The sequence below is a fragment of the Morone saxatilis genome, unplaced genomic scaffold (assembly GCF_004916995.1).
Source record: "Morone saxatilis isolate NCDOM2014 unplaced genomic scaffold, NCSU_SB_2.0 Contig20, whole genome shotgun sequence".
NCBI classification, from domain to species: domain Eukaryota; kingdom Metazoa; phylum Chordata; class Actinopteri; family Moronidae; genus Morone; species Morone saxatilis.
In genome coordinates this window covers 11,332,895-11,344,665 of record NW_023339763.1, presented here as the reverse complement: position 1 = coordinate 11,344,665, position 11,771 = coordinate 11,332,895, and the positions used below count along the sequence as shown (strand labels likewise).

Genomic DNA, 11,771 nt, shown 5'->3' with positions numbered 1-11,771 from the left:
CAACTTGCGGAATGAATTGCATTAAACAAACTGAATCCTGAATTTGAATTTATTAGTTTTGAAACTTAATTCCAAATAAACCTTGACCACTGAATTACATAGTTTGATGAATCTGAGATTCACTTTGCAACCTGAAAACTGTATTTGAGCCTCACTAAAAATTCAACTTTTTAATGTATTTTACTTTCAGTTCTCTTCCAATTCAAATTCAGTTCTCTAAAATTCAATTTCAATCCACAAGATTCACTTTTTAAGTTCACAGACGGGTCAATCCTCTAAGGAATGAAGTCAAGTGAGTGCAGAGTAAGCCTGCCATTCTTTCCAATCAGCCAGCGAGGGCGACTTCACTGGATAAAAACGGAAGACCAGTCCATCCAGAAATACATGCAAATAATGGTTAAGTTTACCACCTGACTGTTATCCTCATTAAACAATTTCTTCTTATGAGTTTTTAATCTTAATCGTCAGTTTTCAAGTTCTTTTCAAACACCGCATATCTAAAGGTAACTTCTGATCCTATTTAGAGGAAGATAGACAATAACAGCAGGAAATATCTTTTAGGGGCGGGGCTACCCTTGTGATTGACAACGTCCTGTGCTGACCTGTCAATCAGCTACAGTGACTTCTTAATCTACTGCACTGTCAATTTGAGCCCGAGATAGAAAAACTTATTAGGGGTGGTGTTAATTTTTTCCGGTTAGTACATTTTGTTTTAAGTCATGTTTTCTCGCTAGCCAAAAATACATTAAAAATGTTTAATGAGGTGAAAAGGTGCCACGGTGGGAAAACTAATTTTGCATTATTTCTGCATGGAACTGGGCTTCTTTATCGCAGTGAAGTCGTCCCAAAATCATGTGGCCTGTTGGAAAGAATGCTATGCTTCTCTCTGCGCTCGATTGCTCTTCCTTAAAGGTTTTGACCCCGTCTGACTTATAAAGTGATATCTTGTGGAATTGAAACATTGAATTTAGAGAATGAGATTTTGATATTTTAGAGAAACTGAAAGTGAACAGTCCATAAAAACACTTGATTTTTAAAGAGCAATTCAGATTCAGTTCTAAATGATTCAAATTCAGTTTCTACTGGCACAAATATCAGCCCATAGAAATAATACTAATGTCATTACATGAATTTGACCAAATTCTAATCTATCCAGGAAATGTTCCATCATCTAGTAAAGTTGTACAACACTTTATTTTATGACTAAATACTTACAAACTAACATTTGCATCAGCCTCAGCTGTAGTTTGTTGTCAGCAAAATGACCAAAAGGCCTCATCCTTCTTAACCTGCCATCCCCCCTCATCATCCCTTAGTAGCAGAGAGAGTGCAGGGGCAGAGGGGTTGTTTAGTTGAATGTGTTAGGGTAGTATGCCTGACTCTTTGATCCTTTATCTAAACAGCTGTCGTCTCTTAATCGTGTGCCTTCATTCTTTCTGAAAGCTAAAGTATGATTCTTGGGTGTGCCGACTATAGTCTAAAGGCTCAATGGCTGGTACTGTTTAAACCCATTTCAACAAAGATAGATTTAACTCCCACAAGGCTTTGCGAACAATGTATGGGATGTTCTTATAGCCATTTTTCACAGTTTTTCCTCATGACTCTAATTTTCAGGTCAGAGTCCTATTGACTTCCTGTTTGACTTTGTGGAGGCATCGCAGGGCCTGTTCCAGGGATTTGATGCTCTTGAAACACGTCCCAGAGCTGGTAATGAATACTGTTACAATGTGAATGTGAGGATGTGCAGATGTAACATTTCATCATCAATCATAGTGAATTTTCTCCTTCTTTAAAGGTGTCAATGGTAGCTTGTTGGTGTCTGTAACGGGGAGTGACTCCGCCACCGTGACAGAAGTCACTCTGGTTCAATCGTCAGGGTCAGAGGAGATTAAAGGAGTTGTGGTACCACAGGAGAGCGGGAACTTCTTAGTTCAGGTTGACAGGATGCCAGCAGGGGAGTTTGGGGTACGGATGAAGGGGCAGGATGACAGTGTTACCTCCAGAGCTTCAGTCGTCTTCCAAAGGCAGTCATCCACCAACTTCAGATCCTCCAATCTGACTATTAGTGTGAGTACTCATCCTAGACCCTCACTGTGTCACAGGAACATCCCATCATCATGAGGATATGCAGCAATTAAAGGTTTAAATGTTCACTTTATAACTGAGTGTAAAAAAGCTTAATCTCTACAAACACTCTTGTCTGATTCCCTCTGTATTAAGGCGGATTCAAATAGCATCTTGGTACCAGGAACGCCATTTTCTGTGCCCTTCTCTGTGATGACCTATGGAATGGAGGGAAACTACACCATCCGAGCCACCAACAATCGACGTTTTGACTCAACATATCCAACCAGTTTATTCCTGGAAGCTAGAAACAGTACTAATGGTACAGTGACCCTCTCGGCACCTATTAGCACCCCATCGGGTACTGACATCACCCTGACCATTGAGGCTGAGGCTCCGGATGGCGGAGATACAAACTATGTTGTGCTGCGTTTCTCAGTCCTTAACCCGGTAATACTCCCAAGAATCACATTTCTTGATAAAATTCTTACTTGTTTTACAGGTCTGCAATTTCCTAGGAGGTTTCATGGAAAAAGCTATTTAATTCATAATTTGGTCATGCTAACAGTTATTTGAATGTGTACCAATTGGATAGCATCATTATTTTCCCTGTAATTAGTAATTAGTAACAAATCACTTAATTCTTTTCAGAAAACTATTGACTAAAATTACAGACTCATAAAATGAAGCTCTCTTTCACTGTCTATTCCTTTACTTTCACATTTATTGGTTAACTCTTTGACACTAAACTAGTTGACTTCATGCACTTTTTCTTCTCTTCGTAGGTGACTGACCAGGAAGGTTCAACAGCTGCTCTCTCTTTCTCCACCAAAGTCACGCAGTCGCCCATTCTCTGCCTAAGCATCATGGTGTTAGGGCTCTGTATACTGACAGAACTAGACATCCAGTGACTCCATGTCAAAGTTGTGTTTGATTTCATCTTTACAACTCAAACTGATTTTCTGGCTATGTGCATACTGTTTGCTTAGCTACTATTAGTCTTATACCGCTGTTATAAAGGTATTGTGTCCTCTGAAAGAGAGAGTCTGAGGCCTTTGGTGCTCTGTCTTCTGATCAGTAAATGTTTGTGAGCAAGCCTAAATCCTAAAATTGAACAGAGAAGGGGTGCCCAGATAGCTCACCTGGTAGAACTGGCGCCCCCATGTTTAAACGGCTGAGTCCTTGCTGCAGCAGCCATGGGTTTGAATCCGACCTGTGGCCCTTTGCTGTGTGTCATCCCCTCTCTCTCTATCCCCTTTCCTGTCTACCCTCAGCTGTCCTGTCTAGTAAAGAGAAAAAGCCCCCCCAAAATAAACTGCTCAGAGGTTTCATTGATCATCAGGAACCTATAATAATATATAAACCTTGAAATGTTGCAACACCAGACAGAAGAAGCAGCCATTTAAAAAAAAACACTGTTTTTATTGTCGTCATAATGTGTCTAATGTATAACCCTTTACAGAACACAAAACGTTTTGCTTTTCACATTTTGCTACAAGTTCAACAAATTTTTCTCCTGTTTCCTTTATCACTATTTACATTTTTGAAAAGTTTTCAAAGAGACGTGTTTCAATAAACTGGTCAGTGATCGTCTGATACGGAGGACGATGTGTTTGATACATTTGATATGTGCTTTGTTTGTATCTTTTATGGTGATGTGTGTGTGCTTAGTGGTGGTGCAGTATGTTACTATGTTTGGGGAGGTAATAGATGCAATTTACTAAAACCAAAGCATTAACTCTTTTTCTGGGATTTTATTTTTGCCACTTTTCCTATACTTTTTTCTCACATGGTCATTTTAGTGATAACAGTGTTGACTTTATTCAGACCTTTAACGCAACTTGCACGTCCCTCTAACCGACAGCCCCCTCACTCCACTTTCACTCTTCTCATTTCAAATCACTAAAGGTGTGAATATATTAAAATATTTTTGTCATAGCATTAAGGTCCATTATGTAGAATCAACCAGGCAATAATGACCCTACTTATGGATGTAATTTGTTCAAATGTGTTTGATCGTCAATTTGCATTTTTATTGTCAAAATTCATGTTCTTACACAATACACACAATAGTACCTTTAAAAGGGCCACACCGTTGGAGTATTTAGGAGAGGGGTTCCTCGTGAATGTGAGGGAAATGTGTTCCTATAATAATAGTGATTCTGAAAGTCAGACCAGTTCTTCAGAAGGTGTTTTCATCAGTCAGTGCCATTAGTGTACTGGGAAAGCTTATTCTCCAAGTCACAGATTCTCTTCTCCTGAGACAAAACTGTGGCCTTCAGATTCTGAATCTCCTCCAACAACCTCTCAAGCAACTGAGGCTAGTGGAGATAAGGAAAACAGGGAAACAGAAGAAGGAAGGAATAAAGACAGTGACAAGGAGGGGAAAATCAAGGGTAAAGAAAAAGAGGAAAAAAAGGTCAAGGACAGTAAGTAACTAGGAAAAATAAAACAAAACAAAGAAGGGAGCTTCGGAAAAAAAGTTGTAGGCAGGTACAAATAGAAAAGAGAAAGGAAGTCATTATTTTCTATTAAAAATGTGTCATAAGGGTAGATGAGTAATATTATGCTATATATGTAATAACAGAAAGAGACACACATACAGGATAAACATTATGTAATAACAACAGGTGATATAATGCGTGACACAACTTACCGGCAGACTGTTGGTGTCCAAAGTAGACATGCTGCGTCTGGTGGTGGGTCTGGACTCCAGCACGTTCTTCTTTGCCACTTTCAGCTCTCGGCTCTTAGGCGGCACATAGCCCTCCCTCATGGACACCAGAATTGGGTCTTCGTCACGTCCATCCAGCCACTCCTCAGCCTCCATGGCGGGCTCAGGCCCAGCTGTGTCCGGGTACAGGTCATCCTGGAAGAGGTCCGACTGTGCAAGAGAGTTGGCGAAAAGGAGACAGATGTGGCTTGTTTTTGCAGAGTTAATCAAAATTATTTATAATCAACTAAAGGTACTGGCATCAAAATGTACTTAAAGTATCAAAAGTAAAAGTACTCATTATGCAAAATGGTCAGTTTTGCATTAGTATCGTTAACTGATTATTACTGATGCATTGACATGGACAGTACTTTAATGTTGTAGTAATAATAATTTGTAAACTGAATATGTTTGTGTGTTTATGTTTTGTAAAAATATAAATCTCAAAAGTATCAAGTAACAATTGCTTTTGGGTAAAAAAAATGTAGTGGAGTGATATTTCCCTCTGAAATGTATCAATGAATGTCAGTGAAAAGTCAATGAACTTGTATGATCAGTGGGTCAGTTGGACTTACTTTTCTGGGCACTGTCATTGTGATGGGCTCACACTTCTTGTCAAGAAGCTTGAATAACCTGAGAGGACCAGGGAAGAGATGAGACCGAGGAGAGATGACACCCGTCAGTTGTGCTTTTGTTACACATGTATCAGCATCAAGCATAATATGACCTATCTCATGCACTCTGAGATTATTGTCAGAGTTACATGATGGATAATTATTCAGATCTAGTCATTTGTTCCTTTAGGTTTTTTTAGCGCTGGTTTGCTAAAATGTACCAAAAATGACTTACAAAAAATATGGTGAAGCAGCTTTTTGTTGTTATGAGCCAAAGGTTGGAACAAACTACCATCACAAATATGAGGAGCAACTTCTGTTTAAAAAAAAAAAAAAATCAGCTCAAAACTTATTTTTATGATCTTGGTTTTAATTAATTCCACCTCTTTTTTTCATACTTGTTTGATGGTTTTTATATAAGACTGTTTTTAGCATTATGAACTTATTATCATTACTAATATTAGCCTTTTTATTTATTTTTTCTCTCTTTCTTTTAATCTGGCTTTTATCATTGCTTATGTCTCCTGTCATCGATTTGTTACTCTTCTGAACTATTTTGAGCATTGACATTTCTATATTATGAGAGGTGCTAAATAAATAAAGCTTATTTATTTGTGCTTGATAGACAACGAATGGATTGTATCTTCAATGATGGACTAGCAATAACTAGTACATATTTAGAAATGTCATTAACCTTTACTCTGAAAGGTGATACTGACAAATCCCTTAAACCTAAAACAAAAAAACAAAAAAGGGATGGCTCTTGAGAAGATAAGATAATAACCAAACCTCACCATCAATCTTGGTGCATGTAACATCATGATATATCGCTCAAAACTGGATTTGAGCTTCATAGCCACCCTCAAGCAACATCTGTAGCCTTCACATTCCATGAAACATTGCTGCAAAGCTGTAACTAATTGCATGATCAGTCTCTCACCTAGCAATCTCACATTTGGTGACATCCACACCTCTCTTGGGCATGAAGCCCATCCCTCTCTGGGGCTCCTTACTGCTGAAGGTGTTGAGGTAGTGGACGTATGGTGGCTCCTCCGTGATCTCAAAGTAGCGGATACTGCTGTCCCCCTACACACAACAAACACAGAAAACAAACACATAAAACATGTCAAAAACAAATGTGACACTGTCATTAAAGCTAGAAACACATTTCTGTACATATTACACAGTACATTTTAATACATAATTTGAATCAATAAACCAATATCTCCGTACCTTTCCACAGAGGTAAACCATGTTTGCGTCTGCGTCATAATACGGTAACAACACTCCGTTACTTGTGTCCAGCTCCAACAGTGCAATAGGCTCCTCAAAGTTTGTCTGTGGAGGGTAAAAAATTATTTAGAAAGCCTAGCCTTTGTTGTTTACATGCATATAAATGCATGTATATTTCTGTACCTTTTGATATCCATGAACAGCATATGAATTTTAAATTTTTTGTTACCGGGTCCCAGAGTCCCAGCTCTCTCTGGCTCATCCTGGTGAATCCTGTGGTGAAAATGTTTCCGTCTCTGGTGAAAATAGCTCTCATTGGCCGGATCCCTTCATGTGGAGCCAGACGTTCCTGTTGGCCAGTGGAGGGACAGACGTCACTGCAACAGCTAGTTCCTTGTTCATCATTTTCTACTGAACCAAACTTCTTGTTGGAACATCAAACATACCTCCATCTAATAGTAATCTAATCTAATCATTCTGCTTCCAGGTTTCCATTTATATTTGTATATGTGGTAAAAAGCTGCACTGGCACTGTCGCACTTCACTGATATACTACAGATTTTTGCTTTAGATCAACAAACCTCCAGGTGATCTACCAGAGCCCCGATATACACCTAAAATGATGTTAAAGAGCTCACATAGTGGTTTTATTGTATTAGAATGAGTTATACTGTGAGGCATTAGTATTTTCTACTCACTCACCGCAACCACCTCCCTCTTGCGGGGGTCGCAGACACGCAGACGTCGGTCCTTACAGGTGGTGCAAAACAAGCTGCCATTTCGGTTCCAGCTGATGCTGTAGATGAGGTCTGGGTGGTCATCCATGGAGATGAGGGGCTCGCCTGTTCCCACGTTCCAGATTATAACCAAGTTATCACTGCCTGGGGTCAGAGCAACAGACACCGTGGTTACATAAGGTCGAAAGACTATAAGACTTTAAATGAAACAAGTATGTGCATATGTGTGTCCTACCCGCAGTGAGTAGTATGTTGCGTGCGGTGGGGTGCCAGGTGACGATGCCGACACGTTTAGAGTGTCCCTCCAGGACCACGACAGGATCGGAAATGGGGCGGGTTAGTGAGTGATCTGGGATCTGCCACACCTGGAGAGGACGGATGAAGGAAATGTAATACTGTGTCTGATGTTACTCAAGAAGTGTCATCTGTCCAGTGATCAGTGTACTGTACATGATTGTAAATTAGTAGCCAACGTAATATATAATCCATTAGTCCTATTTAGGACTCTTAAAGATTTGTTGAGGTGTTTGTGACTGAAAGGTAAATTATAAATTATAACTTGTTTTAATTTGATTGAACAATTAAACAAATGAAGATAACTGTAATTAAATACTGTGTTTCTACCTCCTTAGTGTTAGGTCCTCATCTTTAATTCTTCTGGTAAACACTCTAATTGGTTCATAAATTTACTGGCAGTGACTGTTATCACTGAGAGACCTTTCTGTTGCTTTATAGTCAAGGTGGCAACCGATGACACCCACCCACTAATTTCCACACCCGTGTGCAACTCCAATAGACTGCTAACTAAACTAAACAGTGGCTTTTGCTTTTAAAACAACATGGATTCATAGTTTTACATTCAGTGTGTATGTTTAAATTGTTAATATTTTAACAGATTTACAGCCATATATACATTTACTTTCTAGCCTGTTTAGGGTTTACACTCGGTGAGACAGGAATATAGATGACAAGAAATAGAGTTGTCATGAGTTGAAATTCTGCCTGCACAATCCAGCCCCCCCTCAGAAAGCTTTGACTATCACCTAAAAAACTGTAAATAAGTGTTTTTGTTGCACATTTAATCTATTTGTTAATATTTAAATTCTATTTTGTGCTTGTGTAAATGTTGTTTTAAAGCCTTTCCTGAAATTATTTTACAGTTAATGCCAGTTATTAATTTTTTTTGTCTTATTTACACATATTGGAAGAATCTACAGGGCTCACCCATCACAGTACTTTTATGTAAAACCCTATATTTTAAAAGTATGATATCTTGACCTGAACAGGTGCTAATTTATGCCTCATGTGAATTCCACCATGGAGTGCACACGATGGAGCCACAAAAACACAAACAAAACTGACCCAGGAAAACACATTTTTTATTAATGTGAGTTAGTAAATTGCTGAAATGTGGCATTTTCAGTTATACCACACTGTAGGTGATTTGTTAATATAAGCCCATATAAACTCAAGATGACCAAGCAGCAACCTCTGGCAAATGAAACCAACACGCATGTGACAAAAACTTCAGTTCCTGTTTCCTGTTTAAATTATATCAAGGCGTAAAAGTTATGCATAATAAAGGGAATGGCAGCTTTGAGTGACAAGTGGCTTCGTTTAGCCCCACCCACACTCTGCGTCTTTCCCCATTTTTGGAGTAACCAGGAGCCAGCGGAGTCAAAATGGCAACGGAAACAACGTCACAGAGACCACGTCCATTTTTAATTATGTATGGAGAAGACACACACTAGTCTGTCCCCTGTTGCTACACACACACACACACACACACACACGCACACACACACATTCTAATGAGCCTTATAAGATGGCACAATGATCCATCTCTGTGAACTAAAGAGAATGACATCACAGTTATGGCGTTTCCGCTCTACAGTGGCAATACTGCCAAGACTGGACAGCTGCAACTGTCTGTCTGCATGCTGGACATAAACAAAGCACACACACACACACACACACACTCACACATACACTCACAAAGGCAAACACACAGCACTCAAACAGCATCCCAGCAGCTGCCGCCATCAGAGAAGCAGCCATTCAATCATTTGATCACACAAAGATTCCTGCAATGTTGTTGTGAACAAGTGCGGGCAATTGTGACAACTGATGCACAGATACATGCTGAGTCAACTGGCACGTTGTCAGCATATAAACAAAAAAATGTTTTTAATGACACATGCTGACACACTCGACATACTGCATATTTGTGTACATACACACAATAGAGTAACTAATGAGAAGTTAAAATGTTATCATAAAATATTACATATTGTTTACATTATTTTTATATAAACAAGTACAACTTTATTTCCTAATTACAAAGAACCATTGCAAAGAATAAAAAGTGTCATGATTAGAGCTAAAAGATTGCTGTAGTTGATTAATTAGTCTATTGACACAAAACTTATTTGTAACTATTTATATTTAATCGTCATTTTTAAAGCAAAAATGCCATAAATGTGCTTGTTCACGCTCCTCCTTTGGACTGTTCATCAGATGAAACAAGACATTTGAGGATGTCATATGGGCTCTGGGAAACTGTGATTAACATTTTTTGTCCTGTTCAGACATTTTATTGACCGAACAACTCATCGATAAATCTAGACAACAAGACAATAATTGTTAGTAGCAGCCCAAATATAGATAATATAGATGGAGTTGTCACAGTTATGTGACGCATGTGTCCTTATTTGTGTCAGTGGAGCAGCTCATCGCTCAGTTACATCCCAGACACTAGAACTGGTTCTCATTGCCTCATGTCATAACTCATCACTATAATTTCTACTGAAAATTTCTCCAATAATAAATTCTATAAAGCGTTTAGATGCCATAAGGGCATCATTCAGCGTCATAAATTATAGTAGAAGTTAATTGTATTATAATAATAATAATAGAATATCTCAGATTTCCAAGCTCTATATTCTAAGACTGAGACTTCACTTCCAACTCCTATTTATCTTAAAGGCAGCTCCTCAGTTCATCCTCTGTCTGAAACGAGCCGTCTCTTTAAATTTAACTTTGTTCATCTCCTGAAGTTGTTGAATAAACTCAGTAATGAAGCTCAGGGCCACAGATACCTGCAGTGTATCACAAAGAATTACTAAAGCTTCTGTTGTCTTACTTCACTCCAACACTCAACAACAACATTTAAGATGTAACTACTTTAAAGTATATTTACACTTCCCCTACCTATTCTGCAATGAGTGCATGTATTAAGATTTTAAATATTCACTTCCAAGTTAAAGCCACTGAGGATAATTATAGACTGGAACATAATCACCACAGACTGATTATTTGAACTGTTCTCCACATCCTGTGTGTACATATCCTGCACACTTAGCCTCCAGGATTTCCTGAGATGTTTTTTAGTCTGATTAAAGGAAGGTGAATACATATCAAAACACTAACTCCCCGCTTTTATCCTCAACCTGAGATTTATACACACACACACACACACACAAAGACACAAACAGGAACAGATTGGAGCAGCAGGATTAGAAGCTGTGTTACAATATCGAGGTTGGTTGCAGATAAACATCAGAATCCGACCAACTTGTCATGGGGAAAAATATGACAAGCAGACTGATGAAGAGATCGAGATGCAAGCGGAGCAGGTGGGTGGACAGTCAGACAGTCAGACAGGTAGAAACAATGATGCCTAGACTGATTCATTTCAGTCATTTAATGGGCAGGCAGATGTGACGAACCAAGGCCGTGACGACCTCCATGGCTGTTATCTGAGTCATCGAACAACAACATACTCCACATGCATTTGCAACTTCTCTCACCCACTCTTTCTTTCTTAGATTTTTCCACACACACACACACACATACACACAGTGCCATTACCATTGCAGTACAGTCCTCCGAGCAGCTGGCCAGGATGTTGTCGTCATGAGGGCACCAGTCGATATCGAGGACAGGTCCGGAGTGGCCAATCACCAGGGGGTAGTTCTTATCCACACGACCTGTCTGCAACACACAGCAGTAGTGACACACAGGACTGAGTTAGAACTTTAAAATAAAAGTAAAAAACAGAAGTGAGCATTGGTCTGCAGGTCAAAATTACCTAGAAATGTAGGTTTACAGGTCCCAATAGTAGTTGACAAAACAACCTCAGTCTAGTCAATTTAGTAGCTGTTCTTCCTCAGTGGACACAGTTTGCTTACCTGTAGTTCAGTTTGAGAACTACAGGTAAGCACCTGTAGTTCTCAAATTCTCAAATTGTAAATGTTTGAATTTGTCTTTTTTACTTTCATTTTGAGTAATTTTTTTTTCTTTTTTGTCCAAATGGACCTTATGGTGAGATTGCTCTGCTCAAATACTTCCTCAAAGATCAAGAATAAACTTTCAATCTCTTTTTTCATTTTTCTTAAATTTTTTAAGCCA

The 11,771-nt window shown here is 38.9% G+C and overlaps 2 protein-coding genes across 2 annotated transcripts in view; one reads left to right on the top strand and one right to left on the bottom strand.

Moving 5' to 3' along the window:
• The window catches only part of LOC118331775 (von Willebrand factor A domain-containing protein 7-like), a gene marked incomplete in the record, with an annotated part of 7,518 nt that extends 4,459 nt beyond the window's left edge, over positions 1 to 3,059 (top strand). Inside the window, 4 exon segments of the mRNA XM_035666852.1 lie at positions 1,615 to 1,707; positions 1,796 to 2,067; positions 2,221 to 2,514; positions 2,850 to 3,059. Of these exon segments, the coding sequence (XP_035522745.1) occupies positions 1,615 to 1,707; positions 1,796 to 2,067; positions 2,221 to 2,514; positions 2,850 to 2,975 (785 nt within the window).
• Positions 3,060 to 3,465: 406 nt separating this feature from the next.
• Positions 3,466 to 11,771, bottom strand: part of coro6 (coronin 6) — an 11,556-nt gene continuing 3,250 nt past the window's right edge. Inside the window, exons 2-10 of the mRNA XM_035666364.1 lie at positions 11,232 to 11,354; positions 7,597 to 7,726; positions 7,327 to 7,505; positions 6,854 to 6,973; positions 6,625 to 6,729; positions 6,332 to 6,477; positions 5,353 to 5,410; positions 4,721 to 4,948; positions 3,466 to 4,385 (exon numbers count right to left, since the gene is read on the bottom strand). Of these exons, the coding sequence (XP_035522257.1) occupies positions 4,263 to 4,385; positions 4,721 to 4,948; positions 5,353 to 5,410; positions 6,332 to 6,477; positions 6,625 to 6,729; positions 6,854 to 6,973; positions 7,327 to 7,505; positions 7,597 to 7,726; positions 11,232 to 11,354 (1,212 nt within the window). The 3' untranslated portion in view covers positions 3,466 to 4,262. The remainder of the gene's footprint in view (positions 4,386 to 4,720; positions 4,949 to 5,352; positions 5,411 to 6,331; positions 6,478 to 6,624; positions 6,730 to 6,853; positions 6,974 to 7,326; positions 7,506 to 7,596; positions 7,727 to 11,231; positions 11,355 to 11,771) is intronic.